At 45.2% G+C, this 20,813-nt stretch overlaps 1 protein-coding gene across 1 annotated transcript in view; it reads right to left on the bottom strand.

Annotated features, from left to right (window-relative positions):
- ACO2 (aconitase 2) overlaps positions 1-20,813 on the bottom strand; it is a 352,074-nt gene that overhangs the window by 172,263 nt on the left and 158,998 nt on the right. The window contains exons 9-11 of the mRNA XM_078683141.1: positions 14,390-14,495; positions 5,482-5,639; positions 4,600-4,673 (exon numbers count right to left, since the gene is read on the bottom strand). Of these exons, the coding sequence (XP_078539267.1) occupies positions 4,600-4,673; positions 5,482-5,639; positions 14,390-14,495 (338 nt within the window). The remainder of the gene's footprint in view (positions 1-4,599; positions 4,674-5,481; positions 5,640-14,389; positions 14,496-20,813) is intronic.

The following is a 20,813-nucleotide window of genomic DNA, read 5'->3' as shown; positions in this document are numbered from 1 at the left end:
AGTCATTAAGGGCCTCAATTAAATGGGAGAAGCGGTTTAGAAGGGGTCAATTCTGGTTGAAGCACTTCCCTCAAGACGTTCGTCTTGACCACCCCAGAGGGCAGGCGAAGGTTCAGGACCCTGGCTGCCCTAGTCACCACAATTGCAAATGACTCACTACCACTGCAAATGACGCTTCCCTCCTCCGTATATATGGTAGGGGTAGAAAGCATTGCAGTATCTGGAGAGGTGTCTGTAGGAAAGTGGGTTTCTGTTGCAGTAACCTTCCCACTTTTTGCCAGACTACTGATGAACTTTGACTTGATGTGCCCTGGGTCCCTGCCAATCAGGTTCCCAGGGCCTGTGTTCTTTCCCCAAAACTATCCCATTTGGCATCTCTAGCCACAGGTCAGCCCCTGGTAAATTGTACCACAGGTACCCAGGGGCACTGTGACCAGGGAAGACCTCTAAGGGCTGCAGCACTTATTGTTGCACCCTTAGAGGCCCTGTGTTCGTGTACACCCACACCCACAGACCCACACCCACACCCCCACCCACACACACCCTGCATGTTTTGGTGCAGAACAAAGTGAAGAGTCAACGTGGCACACATCTGTGTGCCATGCCTACAACCCCCTGCCCTGGCATAGGTCAGTCACCCCTCTAGCTGGGTGCACTATACCAGTGGTGAGGGTACAGGTGCATGAGCCCTGTACCCTTACAGTGTCCATTCTTAGACACTGTAAGTGCAGTGCTGCCATTAAGAGTATATGGTGCCGAGAGCTTGTCATTACAAACTCCACAGCACTATAATGGCTACACTGAAAACTAAGAAGTTTGGTATCAAACTTCTCAGCACATTAAACCCACACTGATGCTAGTGTGGGATTTAATGAAAAATTCACACAGAAGACATCTTAGAGATGCCCCCTGAAAACTAACCCACTACTAGTGTCCAGGCTGAGTGGCTGCGTTCAGCTGCCACCACCAGACATGTTTCTGGACCCCTGGGTCGAGAGCCTGCTGGTCTCTCGGGTCTGAAACAATGCACATCCTGGGAAGAGGTGCCCAAGCCGCCTCCTCCAGGATGGGCAGGGTTCAGGAAGGGAAAGCTGCAAAGGTTTGCCGCCTTTGTGAGCTTTGGGAGGTTCCCCATTGAAAACAGGGCACCCTACGTCGCAACAGCACCCTGCACCTGGCCACCCCAGTGCCTCTGAAGGTGCACCTTCGGTGCTACTGTGTTTTCCCATTTGCCCAGAGCTAAATTCCAGGAGCTTTGCTCCCACAACCAAGTGGCATGCTAGTCAGCAGCCACCACCCGGAGACCCCCTATCCCCCATTGCATAACATTGGGCCTCAGCACTCTGACCCAGCCATCCTAGTGGTGCTGACGGTGTAACTAGAGTGCAGCCTTGACCCTGGGGGACCCCCGAGTCTACCCCCAGAACCTCAACTCCCACTACCAAATACTTACCTCAAAACCGATAACACTATTTTCCTCTATAGGATAACATAGAAACTTTTCACAGAAAAACAGTCAAAGTGTGCAGTTTGAAAACCTAAAGAAATTCTTAAAAATTGCACTAGCTAACAAAAAAAGATTTTACTTGCCTGTTTGCAGGAAATGTCCCAGAGTAGTATCCAGGTATACTACTCGGAGTAAGAAAAGTAATCTCAAAAGTAACATACCTGTAATTTTACTGAAAAGCCCATTCAAGTCTATGTACTATATTTACAAAGTATTGCATTTCTCTGAAACCATACTGTAAGTCAAAACAAAGTGCATATACTATTACAAATCCAAAGTGTATTACTACTGTATATTTACTGCAAAGCATGTATCACTTACCTGTGCCAGGCTTGCTTGGTTCTAGAAAATAAAATACCTAAAAGAATATTTTTATACAATATCAATTGGTCTGAAGTTCAGTCTTTAAGTTTGTGAATTCAATTGCTGACCGAGTTGGCACAACAAATGCTTAACACTGTTCTCTGATAATTCCTTACTGCTCGACCACACTACCACAAAAAGTGAGGTGCAATCTAACTTTACCTCTGCCTACCTTTGGGGTTCCACTGGACTCGGTGCTGAAGTAGGATTCAGGTGGTGCCCCTCTGGCTGTGTGTCGGAGTTTGGGGATAAGAATAGGGGTGGCAGCACTAGTAGCATTGGCAATGGGACCCGCATTGGGGAATGTCAATGAGGTACAACCAGCACCGGTCCAGATTCATCAGTGAATCCTAGGGGCCCAACTGGTGCTGGGGCCAGTGCAGTCAGTGTGGATCCAGTAGGGGCCCATTCTGAACCCACGGGCCCAAATTGCTGGAGCAGGCTGCTCAAATATTAGATGAATGGCCTCATAAAACTCATGAAGTTGAAATTTGGTCTCCATGACCAATCCCGGTTAAGTTCAGTGGACCGGAAACGCGACAGTCACGGTGTCGCACGTAGAGCCAACAGGAACTTGAAGGACTGCTCCCTCAAGGCCTCCGGGTTCATGGTGCAGCAGTCGACGCAGGTCCTGCTCGATGGACCAAAGGCAAACAAGATGTGTCCATTGCTAACATCAGTCATTGACCAGCACCGCAGGGCTTAGACCAGCCATCCTAGAGGGCATTCCTGCCACACCAGGAGAAAAAAAAACTCTCAAAAAACACTTTGACAAAAGTCAAAACAAAAGCGCTGTCAGAAAGTGACTGAAGGGGTAGCTCTCTCTGGATCTACACTGACTGGCGTGGAAAGAAAAGAACGGACGCTGTGGAGGTGCCTATATAGTCACAGCGCACGTCACATCCGGCGCAGACAACGCCACGCAGAGCTGATCAACACCACCTACCGATGCACAGGGGTAATGCTCACTAAATCATTTTCGGATCAGTCTGATAGTCTGGGGATATTTCTAAGGTAAGAAATCTGCAGCTAGAAGTCTCTAGCAGATCTTACACCCCCGTGACAGCATGGAACTTGCCTCTAAAGATCTGTGTTTTCAGGTGCTGAGGGAGGCTCGTGTATGCACAGGACATCTTCTTGGAATAGCATACAACAGGAGATTGCGCAGATGGCACCACCAGCAACTAGACCACATTAAAAGACATAGCAACTCCCCTTCCATCTATGAAAATATTGTCACCACTAGACTTTCAAACATTGTTGCAATGCATTCATATAAAGACTAGCATTTGGAGGTAGAAAAATGAGAGATGGTGTAAAACCTAGAAGGATAAACATTTGCTTCTAGTGAGTCCATTGACAGTGAATGGACTGTAACTGAGTTAAGGGTATCTTTGCCTGCTTGAGATGCAAGACTAAGAAGTGCAGAGCAGATACTATTATCTGCCAAGTGTTGAAGAGCCTGGTGCGATTTTGTGACTTTGATATGCCAGTCATCCAGAAATAGGTATACGAAGTTCTGTTATATGGAATTTGTAGAGCACACCTATTTTGAAGTTACGTGAAGCGAACATGACCAACTGAAACACTTACTGATACAAATCAGCATCCTCAAGCATAAAAGAACGAGCGAATGACTAAATAAAAGGGTTTTTATACAGCTTCCTAAAGCTGGTCAGAGACTATTACTGTCCTAAGGAGAGAGATAAGGCACTCCAAGTTAATGCTGCTGTAACAGAAAAGGCAGTCATTGAAAATGACTTGTTCTTGATAAAAGATGATGCTGTGCTTTAGAGAGCAGATTTCTAGCACCTTTGTGTTAGCTGATTTTAGAAGACAAATTCAGAAAGACCCCAATAAACAGTTATTTATACTACAACCACTACTTTGATGATTCCTCTTCAAACAGGTAAGCAATATATTGGCTTTGAAAAAAACAAACAGGAGATGCTATGTTGTCTGGTGACATTACTAATAAGCTGAGCTTCTGCGTATTGACTAAGTGAGAGCGTGTACCTCTTTCAGGAGTTCAAGACTGCAGACAAATATGTGCCTTAACTACTGCTGTGCACTTCAAAGAAAGTTCCTGCTGTTGATTCAAGGATGAATGGAAGACTTTATCAAAATTAAATTGTAAAGCACATGGCTAACCAATATAGGCATAGGCAGTTCCAATTAGGCATAGGGAGAAAGCAATGAACAGAATCCTTGTACAAGCAATCCATCAAAACTGGAAGCCAGTACGAAGGCACAATTACCATGGTCAGACTGAACTTACATGAGTAAATTAAGGATTATGTTGGGATTTACAGTGTCATTTTTTACAAGTGATTTTCCTTTAGCTCTCTAACACAATAGTGTTTACACATAAACCAGATATCTTACTCATGATTTGCCTACACATGGAAGGTCAAGTCTTGGTTCCCCCTCCAACAAACTAAAGCTTTATTAAAGATTCCCCACTTTTTACCTGTAAAAAGATTGTATTAAATAAAGCACGGAAGACAATTTGGTAAAATTAAAACAGTCATATTTTGTATTATGCCAAAGTCCTCCCCTATTGCCCCCTATGAAAAACCACCAAGTGTTGCAAAGCAGATCCATATGTTCTACATCTACTCAGTTATGTACACACTCGCATATTTGTCAGCCACCTGCTATCCCATCACCCTTACAGCAATCTAGGCAATCTTTTCTCTGTTTTTTTATATTTCTGTCCAACATTTTACCTGTCCCACTGTCCAATGCAAGGGCCACAGGCATTCGCCAGTACTACACCTCCCACATCGCGCAGAATCTGGGCCTGCAAGAAAAGGAAATCAATGTCATTACAAATAAAAATACAAGTTTTCATGCATAGGCGGATGCCATCAATTTTCACTCCCCTGCAGACAGTTTCACACTGCAGTTAGTCCACAAACACACTTAGTCCCAATCTGCGGTCTGCCAGACAGTGAAGGATAAGGTCACTGAACAGAAGCAGTGCAGGAGAGGCACACCATAATTTTAACTCTGAGAATGCAGTGAGAAATCCTTTGGGAACCCTATCACTTTCTTCTACTACCACTGTTCCATAGCTCACTTTCTGCGTTACTACATTCAAGATCCCCGATCCCTCTTGTACCTCACTTCAATATCTGCCTCTTCCTGCACCCAAGTGGTCTTATCTTCCCTTCACTGGTTTTCTTACAGCCTGGCATCTTGGCTGCTCTCTACTTTTCCCCTCCCACCAACAGCCACTTATCTCATTACAGCTATCTGCTGAGCCCATCATATTTCTCCTTTCCAATGAATTATGGTCTCCTGAACGCCTATTTGCAAAAGTAATTTTAGGTGTCCTCTAATCCCACTCCCAGCCTGCTCTCCTGCACTGCTCACAATTTTTATCCTGCCTTCCATCTGAATTTGCGCTTCTGCTATGGGACGTAAAATCCAGCATGGCTACCTTAAACATACTTTACTAACTAAAAGGTATTATTCTCATACACCTTTGTTTTACAAGGGATATGCCCTATCATCAATGCCCGCCATAACCACCCCCCTTCCACAATCCCATCTCTGAAAGTTTTAATAGATGTAGGCACTCCTCCACTCCCGGCAAATTAACTCACATATCCGTCTCGCTCTATGGTAGCTCTGATCTGCTCAGAGCCTGGGGTGATGGTGAACTGGGACTTGCACTTAATCCCATGTGCCAAGGCTTGCTTTGCCACAGCAGCTGAACGTCCCATGTCCTCGTAGCTGGAGTTGGTACAGCTGCCTATGAGACCTGCAGAAGAGGAGGCAGACTGGTTTTAGTAGAGGCAGTGTCTAGACGTTTACTCAAGTACCTTAAAATCAGCTTGAACCTTCCAAATGAAAAACACTGAATGTGCTTTAGTTCCGACAACACCTCTCTGCACTTCAAAAAGCAAGAAATAATGCTAACAGCATACTCCAATGTACAAATCTTTTACAAGTTCAAAAGACGGTGCACTGATAGTATGAGATTCTATAAGGAAAGGTTTCTTACCTGTTCTCTTAGTTCTCTCTCAGGGCAATCTCCATTTAAATCACTAAAGTTTTACAAGGATTCGAGCACTGCCCACTTTAAAGGAAGTATATAAATGGTTGCTAATAACTAAAGACCAAATCATCTACATGGCAACTATAGATGTTCAGGCGTTATATACGTCGATACCGCATTTAGCGGGCATAGAAGCAGTTGAAAAAGAGTTACTTCATAGTAACTATGAGGACCCGATGAAATTATTTCTGATGGAACTCCTTGAGTTTACTCTTATGCACAGCTATTTTAAACATGGAGATCATTGGTATGTTCAAAAGAGTGGCACAGCCATGGGAAATTCTACAGCGCCGACGTACGCTAACATTTTCATGAGGTGTTTTGAGGAAACGCACATTTTGAGTCAAACAGTATGGAAAAAACACATAAAACTCTTTGTGCGTTTTATTGATGATATCTTTATTGTTTGGGAAGGGGCCAAAGAAACCCTATCAGTAGAAATTGCCAAACTGAACTGTATTGATGAGCGAATCAAATTCACCTGGGATATCCAGGAAAAGCAGATTAATTTTCTTGATGTCAATGTTATTCGATGCGAATCTAGTTTTGAAACAACACTATATAGGAAGAGCACGGATCGTAATAACTTGTTGAGTTACCACAGTTTTCACCCTCCAGCTTTGAAAAAACATTTGCCATTCTCACAATTTATGAGGGTAAAAAGGGTCGTCTCAGAACCAGAAACGGCGGAGGCACAAATGCAGGAAATGGCTACACGATTTCAGAAAAGAGGATATCCACTCACAGTGTTGAATGAAGCGAGCAAAAGAATCAAGGATATTACAAGAGAATCGTTATTTACAGCGAGCACGGCTGGTAAAGAGCAACGGATTACATGTGTAAGTCAATTTTCTACGGCAAGTACAGCTTTCAAAAACACCATCAGGAAACATTGGCCTATATTGAAAGTAGAGCCGGACTTTAAAGGAGCATTTGAACATGAGCCTCTATTTGCACACACTCGGCCAAAAAATTTGGGTCAACTGTTGAAGCCTAGACCGAAAATCAATCTGTATACCATATGGAAAGGTACATTGCCATGCATGAACTGTAGCAATTGTGGCAACATTATGAAGGGTAATAACCTGTCACCACCTGAGGTTAAAGATCATGTCAGTTTGCGAGTAAATGGGACATGTGATTCAATGAATGTGATTTATTTATTGAGTTGCCCTTGTAAATTGCATTATGTTGGACACACAGAGCGTAAGTTTAAAATCCGCCTTAACGAGCACAAAAGTAACATTCGTACAAAAATGCTCAAATCAACGGTGGCTACTCACTTTGTGGAAGCTCAACACGAAATTACAGAACTGAAAGCTTGCATTTTGGAAATTGTTGACAAACATGAAGGGGTTAATAACAAAACCCAACTCTTGAGGAGAGCGAATTATTGGATTTACCGTTTGAAATCTCTCAAGCCGTTTGGGCTCAACGAAAGGGTGGAATTTCTTTGCTATCTATAACTGTAACCGTGTTTCTTGTAACTGCAATGTATGATGTGCTTTGTTTTGTTGTTTCCACTGTAAATTTAAGGCATTACACCATGATTAGCATACATGTTCCAGGATGCATAGCGCTAGAGCAGCGAGAATAACTTAGTCCAGTCACTTCCGCCAGAGGTCATTTGCCGTGCCGTGATGGTAATGCCGGTGCGCAGCAGTCTCCTGTGAGCGATTAGTCACCCACTCCGGTAAGCCTGCCTGTCATGAGTATTCCTGGGTAACACATTGTTAGGAAAGCAGTGTGCGCGTAATGAATTGTTCACGAACAAACATGGGCGGTTAGTTGAAAACAAGCGACGACATCCCCCAATGCCTCCCGCATAACAGCAGGGAGCTCCGTACACGGCACAGTTTTAGAAACTTGGGGCGCCTTTCACCGTTTCATAGCTGTAAGCCTACGAAGGTGTAATATTGTTTGGTAGAGTTATCCCCGTGCGGGTGGAGTTTACTTAGAAAGAAAGTGGCATATTAGCTTTCTGGGACACAGTTGATGCCCGTATGTGTTACGATTAGATTAACTGGTTGTCAAACACATTAGCTTTTTGTAATAAGTATAAGCAGTAACTTTAGTTAACTCGCCATGTAGCGAGCAGTAGGTTATGTTGTTGGCTTAGGATGTAGTATTTATCATGGATATTTAAAATTACAGATCCCTTGACAAAGGCGCAGAGTAGCGCCGAAATGCATCGGGAGGCCATGGGAGGCCATGTTTACAAATATTTGTGAATTTTGCAACAAGCAATTCGTTTGGTTGGATACCATATGTGATGCAACATTTGAATGTCGTTATCCAGCAAAGATAATTAAATAAAAGAAAAACTTTTTTGAATGAAACTGAGTGAAGCAACGTTTTGGAAATAATTTGGAGCTGTGTTTCAGCATATGCTTGTGCCCAGGTATACAAGTTGATCATGAACTTGTCTTTCAGTTGGATTACAATCTCCATTTAAGTCATAAGCACTGAATAGCCACACCACACCCAAGTACCGGTATCCCAGAGCACTTCTTCATAATATATCTTAAGTGTAAATGTTCGCCTTTCTTCAGTAACGCCTGGATAGACACTTAATGCATTAATGTTTGCAGCCTATATGGAAAGCTACATTGGGCAATTGCTTCAGATTGTGATATTTGACTGTTTAAAACTCTTTCACAAACCTTTTAAAAAGAGAAAGATGAAGGAGAATAGGACAATGTAGAGACCCACAGAATGCCATAATGTAGATATGAAAAAACATCTGTGCCTGTAAGGGCTCATAGCCCACCAGTTTCCCATCATACCCAGCAGGTGGAAGTGGCCTCCGTTCTTTTCTACAGAGACAGCGGCAGTATAAGGTAGGGAAATTGTCCAATAAGATTCGGTTACTTCCATCGGGGAGGAAGGTGCAACTTGCTTATGACTTCAATGGAGATTTCCCTGAGAAAAAACTAGGATTACAGTTAAGAAACCAGTCCCTCTGTCTCGGGGGATCTCCATTGATAGTCATAAGCATTGAATGGAGTAGCAATCAGATCCTCAGAAACAGCGGTGGAAAGGAAACAGACGATGCTCAGACAGGATTAAGCAAATCGATTTCCGAGGGAGCACGATCCTACTTGAGCATCTGTTCCAGTATCGGTGTCCAAACAATAGTGTTAGGTAAAAGTGTGAACAGATCTCCACATAGCCAATTTACCTATTTCAGGGATGGGAATATTCCTCATTTAAGCAGCTGTAGCCGCTTTCCCACTAGTGGAATGAGCGTTAGGTCAGCCAGATAGATTATTTGCTTTCTGGTAGCATAGATTGGGGCGGGTGGCATTTCTTTTATGCTGTTCTAGGGAAATGGCAGGCCCCCACTCAGCCTGGCTGTTAGTTCAACCTCTTTGAACGCTAGAGAATAAATCTTGGCCCTGCGAACAGCGCAGACCCCTCAAGTTTCACAAGTCTTGTGGGGCTGCCAAGGTCAAATGTGCCAAACACAAGGAGATATGGTAACACCCTTCATCAGCCAGGCTAGCTTGAACCCAGTGGCAAGGATCAAGGGTCAAATGTGGTGCAGCAGATGTGATCAGGAAAGGCAGTGGCATGTGGAGCTCTCCGCACCCCTGCGCCTGGCTGAGTTTACAAGGTGCATGCCAGAAATGCACCTTATCAGAAGACGCTGTTTGTGCAGTTCACATGCAGACGCAACAAAGAAACTCGCAATGAAAAAGGATAGCTTCTGGCAGGCTTTAGACGATTCACCTGATTAATGGCTTCCTGCAACCACACATCTGGGAGAGCAGCGCCACTAAAGTGGTTTGTCTCTCAAAAAAACAATTGGTATTAAAAATCTGCAGAGGGACTCTTTTTAAATTGGTAAATTGCATAGAATTACCCTAATAATTACCGGTAAACGTCATTAGTCCGAGTTCAGGCCTTCCTTGTGGTTCAGCAGTCAAAGCTGCCGACTGGGGAGCTGAGGATCCGTGTTCAAGCCTCTGCATCGGCTCGACATCCAGTAAACTGTAATTCTTGGAAAATCACTTAATCTCCTGCCCTTGCTTTACTAATTTCAATGAAACAAACAAAAACAATAAAACAACAAGGTCAAGCAGTGGGGTGGGAGGGCATGGCAAATGAAGCTGCCAGAAGCCCAGTAAACAGAACAATTAAGGAGCAGAAGCATGCCAACAAAAAGAAAATGGTGCAGGGAAAGCTCTCTAAATAACCCTGCCGAGTGAGGCACACGTAACAGGGTTTGTCCTCATGGGAGGTAACAATGGAAGAAAGGGAGGTACTAAACAGGAAGAAGGAAGTACCACTAACAAAATAAATCAATGAAATAAAAGGAATGCCAAAAGACTCTGCAAGGAGCCAACAAAAGGTATGGGCATAACATAGGAGAAGCTTAATGCCCATATCCTGAATACAGCACGTCTCTTAGTGACAGCGCAAGTGCTGCCTATGGGAGACCTGAAAGGGAGAGGTTGGGATGAACCATCTGGCCTCCGAACATCATGAAAATGGCCGGTCTGCACAGCAGCTTCACATGGGTCTGTGAAGCCCCATTGCCGTGGCCACTCCGGAGCCATCAAGATCATTCTGGCTCCCTAATAAGACAGTTTAATGAGAACTGATCGGATCAGGAGGAATCAAAGGAAAGGCGGAGAGAAATCTGACGGACCATCCAATCCAAAGGGCATTTCCCTGCGTCTCTGTTTGGGCATTTTTTTGTTTCCCATGATTGCGAATAAATATATGTGAGGAGTACCCTACAGGCTGAAGAGACTTTGTACGTACATGCCGTGACTATCCCACTCGTGGTTTTTCTGAAGAACCCTGCTTAGGTAGTCTGCTTGAACATTTTGAGCTCCTGGAAGAGGAGTTGCAGTGATTCTCAGGTGCCCATCTATCAGCCAATTCCAAATTGTCTAGGCTTCGTAAGCAATGGACTAAGCATTGCTCCTCCTTTCTTGATCAGATAGTACATTGTAGTTGTGTTGTCTGAACAAACAGGGATTTCAGCTTCAAAGACTGGAGAAAAGCCTTTATCGCCAGGTGAACCGCTAGAGGAAACTGATGCGATAAGTCATTTACCTTCGAGACCATGTTCACTGGGTTTAGAAGTGATCCACATGCGCTCCCCAAAATAACGGCTGTATATGTTACAACTGACTCAGTGGGAACATCCTGATGAAATGGCATCCCTTGAAGAAGATTTTTCAGTGAGCACTACCATTTCAGGGACTGTTTTGCTTTGGGAGAGAGTGTGATCTTCTCCCTCCGATTGCTTGAATATTGATCCCACCTATACTCCAGACACTCCTAAAGTAGTCAGGCAGAGAAGGGCTTTCGTGTCAGAAAAATGCACAACGCCATCACGCCAAGGAAAGATGACACTTTTCTCACTGTGGGATAAAAGGAAAAGGCTACTCTAGTATGCACCTATTCTTCGCATGTAGAGCTGTAGATTCGTATACTTCTGCATAGATCGCTGTTACAGCTTACACTGAAACAAGTATATTTAAAGTAGTTTATTCCAGCAATTGCGGCACAGCAACAACAGCATCTGGCTGGCAGACAGGAACAGTGGCAACTGACCTGGTGCCTAGCAGCAATAGAGATTCTAAATAGAACATCAATACTACGGAAAGATGCACAGTACTTAAAGTGACATAACCATTGCAAATAAGTACATACATAAAATGTAACAATCGCCATCCTGTGTTGGGCTCTGATTTGCAGACTGTGACACGATACGTTTTCCAGATGCGTCTATCAGTTTGGATTCCTCATCAGGAGGAGGGTGTCGCCAGTACTTTGTGAGTTTGTCCTCTTGCGTGCATTTGACACGATATGAGAATCCAAAGGGACCTGACCTTTAATGTAAACTGGGTCATTGGAAGCTGCTTTATATTTCTTGTCCACCCTGGTGTTGAGAATACTGGCTCCGACAGGGTCCTTAAAAACGTCCGGCACATGTTTTAGCATGCCTTTCAACATTGGCAGGGAGTACGTGGATGTTAGACCTGGCACCTTGGCGTGAGTTTCCCTTCCACTTTTTGCTGATGTGCCTCAGATGTTTTTGCTGGTGTCCGCCGCTCAGGGCACTGCGCCACGGCCAACCTGTGCCGCAGTGCAAGTGCTCCCTATGAAAAGTAGAACTGTGATTGGTATACCCGATTGGTTCATTGGATTTACTATCAGTCCCCAGTAAAGTGCACCAGGAGTGCCAGGGCTTGTGAGTGCCAATACTGCTAGTGGGCCTGCAGCGCTGGTTGCGCCACCCACAGAAGCAGCCTTCAAATGTGTCTAGGGTCTGCCATTGCAGAACCTGCATGCAGTCTGGTACTGTCATGCTGGCTGGGCAAGTGCACACACTTGCCAGCCCCTAAACCTTCCCTTGACTTCATATTAGTCACCCCTATGGTAGGCCCAAGGGCAGGGTGCATTGTAAGTGTAAGGTAGGACATGCTCTGATGAGTGTGGCATGTCCTAATAGTGAATTACTGCCAAATTCGTTTTTCACTATTGTAAGGCTACCTGTCCCCTTTAGGCCAGATGGGCTGCTGGAATTATTACACTCTATAATCCCAGCAGGCTCAGGGAACATGGTAGAAATTAATGTTTAGTATGCCTGAACTCCGAATAATAAAATACTTCTTTTAGTAAAGTTTATTTTAATATCCTGTGTTTGCAAATGCTACTTTTAGAAAGTTAGCATTGCTTGCCTAACCATTTCAGCCCGCCTCTGCAGTATGTGTATCTGACTGTCTGGGTTGTGTGAGTGACAGGGCTGGGGGATGACAGGTGGTGAATGCAAGGATTACACCTTAGTGGGAGGTAGGAGTGCCCCTGGACTCTTAATCAGGCTGTGCTCTGCCACCACAATGCTGGCTCCACCCCCCTGGGGAGCGACTGATGACTCAGCCTGCACCTGGCCCAGGAAGGGCGAAGCACTGTCATCAAAGGTAATCCTGGCTGCCCCTGTCCACACAATGCTGGCTCCACCTCCCTGTGGAGCGTCTGATGTGCCTGCCCCTCACACTGAAAGAAGAGACCAGAATACACCCAACAAGTGCTCAGAGACTGAAAGCAGTTATGCAAAGGCCCCCCTGGCCTGTGAGAACAAAGAAAACTCTGTATAAAAGTAGGAGCCCTGCTCCTTGTAAATTAGAATCCTGTTTCCCACAACGAACCTCTGCCCAAATAGAAGGAGAAGAAGACGCTGGAAGGACTGGCCTGCTGCTTGCCTTGCTGAGGAAGGAGAGGAAAAGATTTGATGAAGACTTTGCTGATTTGTGCTGAAACTGTCTCCAAGGGCTTGACTGAGCTTGCCCCCTGACCTGAGCCACAGGACCATCTGGCTCAACCTGCTCTCTGCTCGTTTGCAAAGACTTCTGCCCCGCCGGAGCTGTGACCTTTGGTGTCCCCAGCCCCTCCCTGAGGCCATGACTCAACCGTGTTTCCCCGTCCCCGCCGAGGAAGAGCCCCGCTCCGTCGAGCCGCTCTCCCCCCGCCGAGGGAAATCACCGAGTCACCTCGCCTGGGAGGCTCGCTACTGGAACCTTCGTGGTGCCCCCAGCCCCTCCTCGAGGCTGTGATCTACTGTGTCCCCCTCGTCCCCGCCGAGGGAGAGCCCGCTCCATCGAGCCGCTCTCCTCCCGCTGAGGGAGATCCCCGCATCACCGCCGTTGAAGGCTCGCTGGCCACCCCCCACGCTCCCGCCTGTCGTCTGCACCAGACCCAGAGAACAGACCCATCGAAGTTCGGGAGCCCCGGACGCCGTGACGCCCTTCGCTGAGGAGCCGCTGTGTGCCCGCACCCGCCTTCACCAAGATTGACATTCTAAAGGTACGTCTCGTCCACACCGGGCTCGGGGCCCGCAACGCCTTCTTTCCCCGTGGTGCGCTCCGTGTACGCCTCCTAACTTCCTCATAAAATAGAGCCAGGTACTGGACACAAAGTGTTTTTCTCCAATTTTAAGCTGGAGAACAACGACATAAGAAAGGTTTCAGGTTTGAGATGGCCAGCTTAATATAATGGGGTAGGATTAGAGAGTAGAAGCCTGAGTCAGCTGATTGGAAGTAGTAAGAGAAGAAACACTGGATCTAAAAGACCTTAAATGCGTGACCCTACCCAGGCATTTGTACCCTTTCTCAGCCAGGTTTTGGCTGATTTGGTCTAATGCTACAATTGAACTTGAATGAATAATTTAAGAGCCCATCTTACACAGCCTGATTAGTGCATGGCTGCAAATCCACCACCATCAGCCTCCTTACAAGCACTAGTCCTCCCTTCAAGGGCATAAGTCGAATTTAGAAACCTGTGGTTTTGGAAGGAACTGTAAATTCAGGGGAGCAAAACTATTGCAGTGCTTGATTACATATTATACTCATTACACAGATCGTTATTTACCCTCCACTGTCTTTTGCCATGCAGGTCTTGTCAAATATATTTTAAGTGAGTTGAAAAAGGCATACCAACTCTGATGTCCAGAGGCCAGCCTTTCTCCTCTGCCATGGTCCCCACCTCAGACACAGGGTTGGCCAAGTCTGGAGTGAACGGCCCGTTGATATGAGGTTTGAGCTGAAAAAGAAAATACGATTCATACCAGAAATATCAGCAGTGGGACATACAAGACTTACTAATCTGAAAGGCTTTACTGCAATAATATCGTCCCTAGATGCTTACAATTGAAAGCTACACTCAGTGACACTCGCAGGTATGGATGACCCAAGGTTGAGAACCAGCACCAGAGAACTAACCTTTGTAACAGCTTGCTTAGCATGCAGAGGACTGTGAAAACAGACCAAGCAAATAAACAAACAAGCATTGGCATAGCCAATAGATCTTACCTTTGGGACCTTATAAGTGTTTAGCCATGCAACACTTGATGTTGTTGCACCAAGGATATTGTGCTGAATAACTAAACATGTATAAGGTCCCAAAGGCGAGACCTATTGGCTATGCCAATGCTTGTTTGTCTGGGCACAGGCGATACAATTTCAGAATTTCCAGCATAGGCACACAAGTTGTGCGAGCAGATAGTAATCAATCAATTGAAAAACGAGATCTGGTTTCACATTGGAATCTAAAGCCAATTCAGGTACATCACAAATGTGGAAATTGTATTGATTGTGCACAGAGTATAGAAGGCTCAACGTTTGTAAAAGGCCATATCCAATGGAAACAGCAGGTCTTCCAACTGCAGGACGAAAAATTTTGTAAACCCATTTATTTGTCCACTTGAAAACATGCATATTGGAAAAACGAATTTTGAATGAGCGGAGGGGCATATCATTGTTCAAAATACAAAATAAGACAAGTACTCATACAGAAAAAAATGAGTTGTGTTATGTCGGGTCACGTCATTTTGTAATGTCCTAAATACGACATTGCTGGTTAATAATTGCAGTTGAGAATAGTACAGCACAAATCCCGCATCAAAACCAAAACATCCTCAGCCCCCCCTAGTGAGCCATTTCATCAATAGAGGGCATAGAGAACAAGCACTGGCGTTGCCAATAGGTCTCGCATTAGGAAAGTTTAACCTATTGGTATTGTAAATGACAAACTTTCCTAATGCAAGACCTATTGGCAACGCCAGTGCTTGTTTGTTTCCTGATTATCAGAGCCTTTGGAGGGTGCCTGTTCTGTGAACCTCCTCCCCCCGCTTGTTTTGACGCAGCAACATTTGTTCACTCGATCCTGTTACTCTCCAAGAGCCAAAATGCCGTTTACAATAATACACCTAAATTAAATAAGCAATTAACACAAGTGTCCCACGAGGCTGTAAATAATAGATGCTACAATGATCCTTCCATTTGAGTGTGCTTGCAAGCTGTTTGCAGAAGCTCTGAGGTGTGATGCGAGCCAAACACAGGGCTCTCTGTATGTTAAGAAAAGACACAAACCGAATTTGGCAGGAGACTGACTTAAGCAAGATGCACCCTTTGAAGTCACGGCCTGCGGCCGTGAATAAGTGAGGGCGGGGGACGGGGCAGCGGAAGCCTTTGATGAAGCAAGAGCGAGACATGCGTGCAGCCCGGCCTGTTAAGCAAGATGCACCCTTTGACTGACTGTCTGACTAAAAGACTTATGGGGTAAAAGAAAGCTCTGTCAGCTGTGATGTCAAATGAAACACTCAGAACTGTTTGAAGACACAAACCGAATTTGGCAGGAGGAACGTGGACGGACCATTCGGGGATTTTATGCACAAGTGAGATATACAGGCTTATGGGGTAAAAGAAAGCTCTGTCAGCTGTGATGTCAAATGAAACACTCAGAACTGTTTGAGAGGAACGCATTAAGAGTCAGATGTAACCAAAAACAAGAGCGGCCAGGAAACTGAAAGTACGGCCGTCCAACGGCCAGCCATGCATAATTAGGGGAGGAGAAGCCGCACAGCACACGCTGGGCGAAGCCCTTTGATGTGCTGTGCGGCCTTAAAAAAAAAAATGCAATTAGGAGGGCGGGAGGCTGATGCGCGTGCTTGTTTGGTCACGTGATTCACGTGAACTTAATAAAAACCGCAGCGCAAGAAGCCCTTGGTTTGACGAGGATTTCGAGCACTTGAATTCTCGCTCCGCTCGATGCGCTTGCGCGCATAAATACTTCAAGTGGACTGTTCTAAATGCCCTTCAGCCCAACCCTAGAGGAGGCGACATTGAGGCAAAACGGATGCAAAAAGAAGCATACTTAACTTTAAAAGTCAACCAAGAACAAATATCATGTCCTGCATCCATAATTTACAGACTCCGCAGAATCAGTATCATTATACAATATAGGCTTCCACACTACAAGTACCAGAGTGCACAGCGAAGCTGCGCTCTAGATCAACTAATTATGTCTCACTATATGTACCGGAAAGAATCAAGCAGCATTCACCGGCACATTTACAATGGAATGGCGGCGAAGTGAAAAGTGGTAAAACTCAAGAGAAATCAGAGGCAAGTGCGAGCCCGCTAGACATCAAACTTTATTGTATCTATGTCCTCGTAGAATTAGCGGATTTGGCCTGTTAACCACGACCTGCATTGTTACCAAGCAGCTCCGCACACAAGAGTAGGAAAATGCTACTTACCAGTATGCATCTGTTCTTGGCATGTAGAGCTGCAGATTCTCACACTTCGCATTAGATAGCCATCTGGTGTTGGGCTCGGAAGGTTACACCTTGTTGTTGTCTTGGAAGAAGTGTTTGTAGTCACGAGATAGGTGACTCCTCCCTTGGACGATAGTGCGCATGGGCATCGACTCCGTCCTTAGATTGTTTTTCGCCATGATGGGAAATGGAGTTGGTAGAAAGAAAATGATGTCCATGTGTGTATATCCAAGTAAGATATAACTGGAACAGATACAGGTCCCGGGGAGGCGGGTGGGCATGTGAGAATCTGCAGCTCTACATGCCAAGAACAGATGCATACTGGTAAGTAGCATTTTCCGTTCGAGGCATATGAGCTGCAGATCTCACACTTAGCATAGACTATACAGCAGTATCTCCCCTAGCGGTGGCCACCTTTATCTGTTGCAGTAGTTATAAAGAGTTTTGAGGACAGCTTGGCCTACAGCAGCTTGCCGCTTGGCTTGCACATCAACACAATAGTGTTTAGTGAAAGTGTGTTTTGTAGACCATGTTGCTGCCTTACAGATGTCTTCTAAGGGGAATGTTCCCCAATATAGCCCTAGAGGCTCCTAGCTTGCGTGTGGAGTGCGCTCTAGGAGGAATTGTTAATGTGAGTTTTGCTTTTTGATAGCATATTTGGATACATTTTACAATCCACCTTGCAATACCAGCTTTAGAGATGGGATTGCCTTTATGTGGTAAAGAGAAACCTACAAACAATTGTTTTATTTTGCGAAAGGATTTAGTTCTGTCAATGTAAAAGAAGGGCTCTTTTCACATCTAGGGCTCTTTTTGCTACAGAGTCTGGGTTTGATAAAACACTGGCAACTCCACTGATTGATTAAGATGAAATGGAGTTATTACTTTAGGAAGGAATTTTGGATTAGTTCTGAGGACCACTTTGTTACGATGTAATTGTAAAAATGGTTCTTGTATAGTGAAAGCTTGAATCTCACTCACTCCTCTGAGAGAGGTAATGGCAATTAGGAAAGCTGTTTTCCATGTGAGGAACTGTAGCTCACGTTTGTGTAAAGGTTCAAATGGGGGTCCCATGAGCCTGGTAAAAACAATATTTAGGTTCCACACTGGAGAGGGTGGTAACCTAGGAGGAATGATTCTTTTTAGTCCTTCCATAAAAGCTTTAATTGAAGGGATTTGAAATAGTGACAAGTGTTGTCTGTTTTGTAAGTACACAGCAAGTGCTGCAAGATGTAAACGTATCGATGAGTATGCAAGATTACATCTTTGCAAATGCAGTAGGTACAGTAAATGGCAAGCCTTTTCAATTTTGCAGGGTAACAAGCTCTAGTAGTCGGTCGTCTAGCTTCTTTAATGAGGTTCATACAGTCTGGGGGCAGGTCAATGTAACCAAACTCTAAGACTTCAGGAGCCAGATCGCCAGATTCAGCTGACTTGGATCTGGATGTCTGATCTCTTCATGGTTCTGCGTTAACAGGGATTGGGACAGGCACAGTCTTTGGTGCAGAACTAGTGAGAGTTCTAGCAGCGTTGTGAACCACTGTTGATGTGCCCATGTGGGAGCTACCAAGATTAGTTTGAGAGACTGCTGCCAGGGCTTGCGTACCACTAGTGAGATTAGTGAGAGTGGCGGAAAAGCGTATGCAAATCTGCCTGACTAGTTCATCCATACCACATTGGCCTTGGACAACAGGTGTGAAAACCTGGCGGCATAGGTTTGGCTTTTTGCGTTGTGTGTGGCGAACAGATCTATGTCTGGTTGGCCCCACTTGTGGAAAAATGGTAGAAGAAACTGTGGATGTAGTTCCCTTTGGGAACCTGTTGTGTCTGTCGGCTTAACAGATCTTCAATCTGATTGTGAACTCCTGGAAGGTGTTCGGCTAGCAGGTATATTTTTTGTGGAATGGCCCATCTCCAAATGTTCTGTGCAAGCTGGGACAGTTAGTATAGTACATGGCTGTCAAGTTATCCTTCCGGATCAAGACAGCTTTGTTCTGTACATGTACTCTGAAAGATTTTAGTGCTAGGAATATTGCTAGTAGCTCTAGGTGATTGATGTGGAGCACTCTTTGTTGAGTGGTCCATCTGCCTTGAGTTGTATGTCAGAGGAGATGGGCTCCCCATCCTGTGAGTGATGAGTCGGTTGTAAGTACTATCTGTGGAACAGGTTCGAAGAACGGCCGCCCCTTGGATACACTTTTGGTGTTCCAACACTACAGAGCGCGATGTGTGCGGCTGTCCACCAACACCAGATCTGTAAATTGTCCTTGAGCCGGATTCCACTGTTGTGTTAGACATTCCTGTAATGGACGCATTTGAAGTCTTGCATATGGTACAATAAAAATGCAAGCTGCCATCATGCCTAGGAGTTGCATGAATACTCTGGCTGGGAGAGAGTGCTGGTTTTGAAATGTTGTGACTAAGGCTTGAATGCTCGCTATCCTGGCTGGACTGGGATATGCTAGAGCTGTAGAGGTGTTTATTATGGACCCTAGATATTGGTGTATATGAGAGGGCTGGAGATGAGACTTGGTGTAGTTGATCATGAACCCCAAGTTGTGTAATGTCTAAATGGTTTGATGAGTGTGTTGAACACACTGATTGAATGACTTGGGTTTTGTTAGCCAGTCGTCTAGATTAATATGTGACATTATTCCGCTGGCTTTTACAACGCAGGGAATCACAGCGCGGTCGTTACGACGACAGCGTTGTGATTCCGTATAGCATTACTCAGCAAGTCAGAACAATGACTTGCCGGGGGCGCTGGATGTTGGAATAGTATAATTTACTATTCCAACTCCAGTCTGTGCGGACACTAGAGAAGGTGTTGGATTTTAAATCCAACACCCCCCCCTCTCTCGCTCTCCCCCCCCCTCCCTCTCCCCCCTCTCCCCCTCCCCCCTCCTCTCCCCCTCCCCCTCCCCCCCCCCTTCCCAGCAGCAGGAGCACTTGTTGTAGAATGATCATGTGAAAACGATCTGAGTGTATACATAGGTTGAGGGGCCCGAGATCGAGTATTGGTCATAGAGTGCAGTCTTTTTTGGGTATTAGGAAGTACAGCGAGTAAACCCCTGTACCTTGATGTTGTAATGAAACAATCTCTATTGCGTTCTTTTGAAGCAATGAGAGAACCTCTTGTTTTAGTAGTGCAAGATGTTCTGTGTACATGGGACGCTGCCTGGGTGGTATATGTGGAGGAGTAGCTGTAAGTTCTAGGCAGTAACCAAACTGGATAATTTGTCTCACCCACCTGTCTGTTGTGATGGAGTTCCAGACAGGTAGGAACTGTGCTAATCTCCCCCCAACTGGAGTGTAATGTTGTGGGGGGAGCAGAAGGAAGTCACTGTTTTATGGTGGGAGAGGTTTGATTGTGATTACCTCGACCTCTTTCTTTATTGCTATTTCCTCTGTATCCGCCTCTAAAATATCCTCTATTGGGGGATGTTTGTGTAGTGGCTTTAAAGGAAGCTGAATTGTCTGCTCCAATCTGTTTGGAGGCTCCTCTGTAGAAGGAGCGACGAAAGGAGCCTCGTGTTTGTGGGGACTGTAAAGCTCCCATGGATTTGGCTGTCTCAGTGTCTTTCTTCATTTTTTCTAGCGCAGTGTCCACAGCCAGGCCAAATAACTTGTTGGTTGATCGGCTAGTTAAGGATAGTGGTCTGGACCTCCTGCTTGAAACCGGAGATGCAGAGCCAGGCATTACGCCTACGTAGCACACTAGTATTTATAGATCTAGAGGCAGTGTCTGCTGAATCAAGTGCACATTTTATTGATGCATTTGAAATTAGTTTACCCTCCTGAAT

This window comes from Lissotriton helveticus, chromosome 1_1 (genome assembly GCF_964261635.1).
Source record: "Lissotriton helveticus chromosome 1_1, aLisHel1.1, whole genome shotgun sequence".
Lineage (NCBI taxonomy): Eukaryota > Metazoa > Chordata > Amphibia > Caudata > Salamandridae > Lissotriton > Lissotriton helveticus.
Note: the sequence above shows the minus strand (reverse complement) of the source record. Positions and strands in the feature narration are given on the sequence as shown.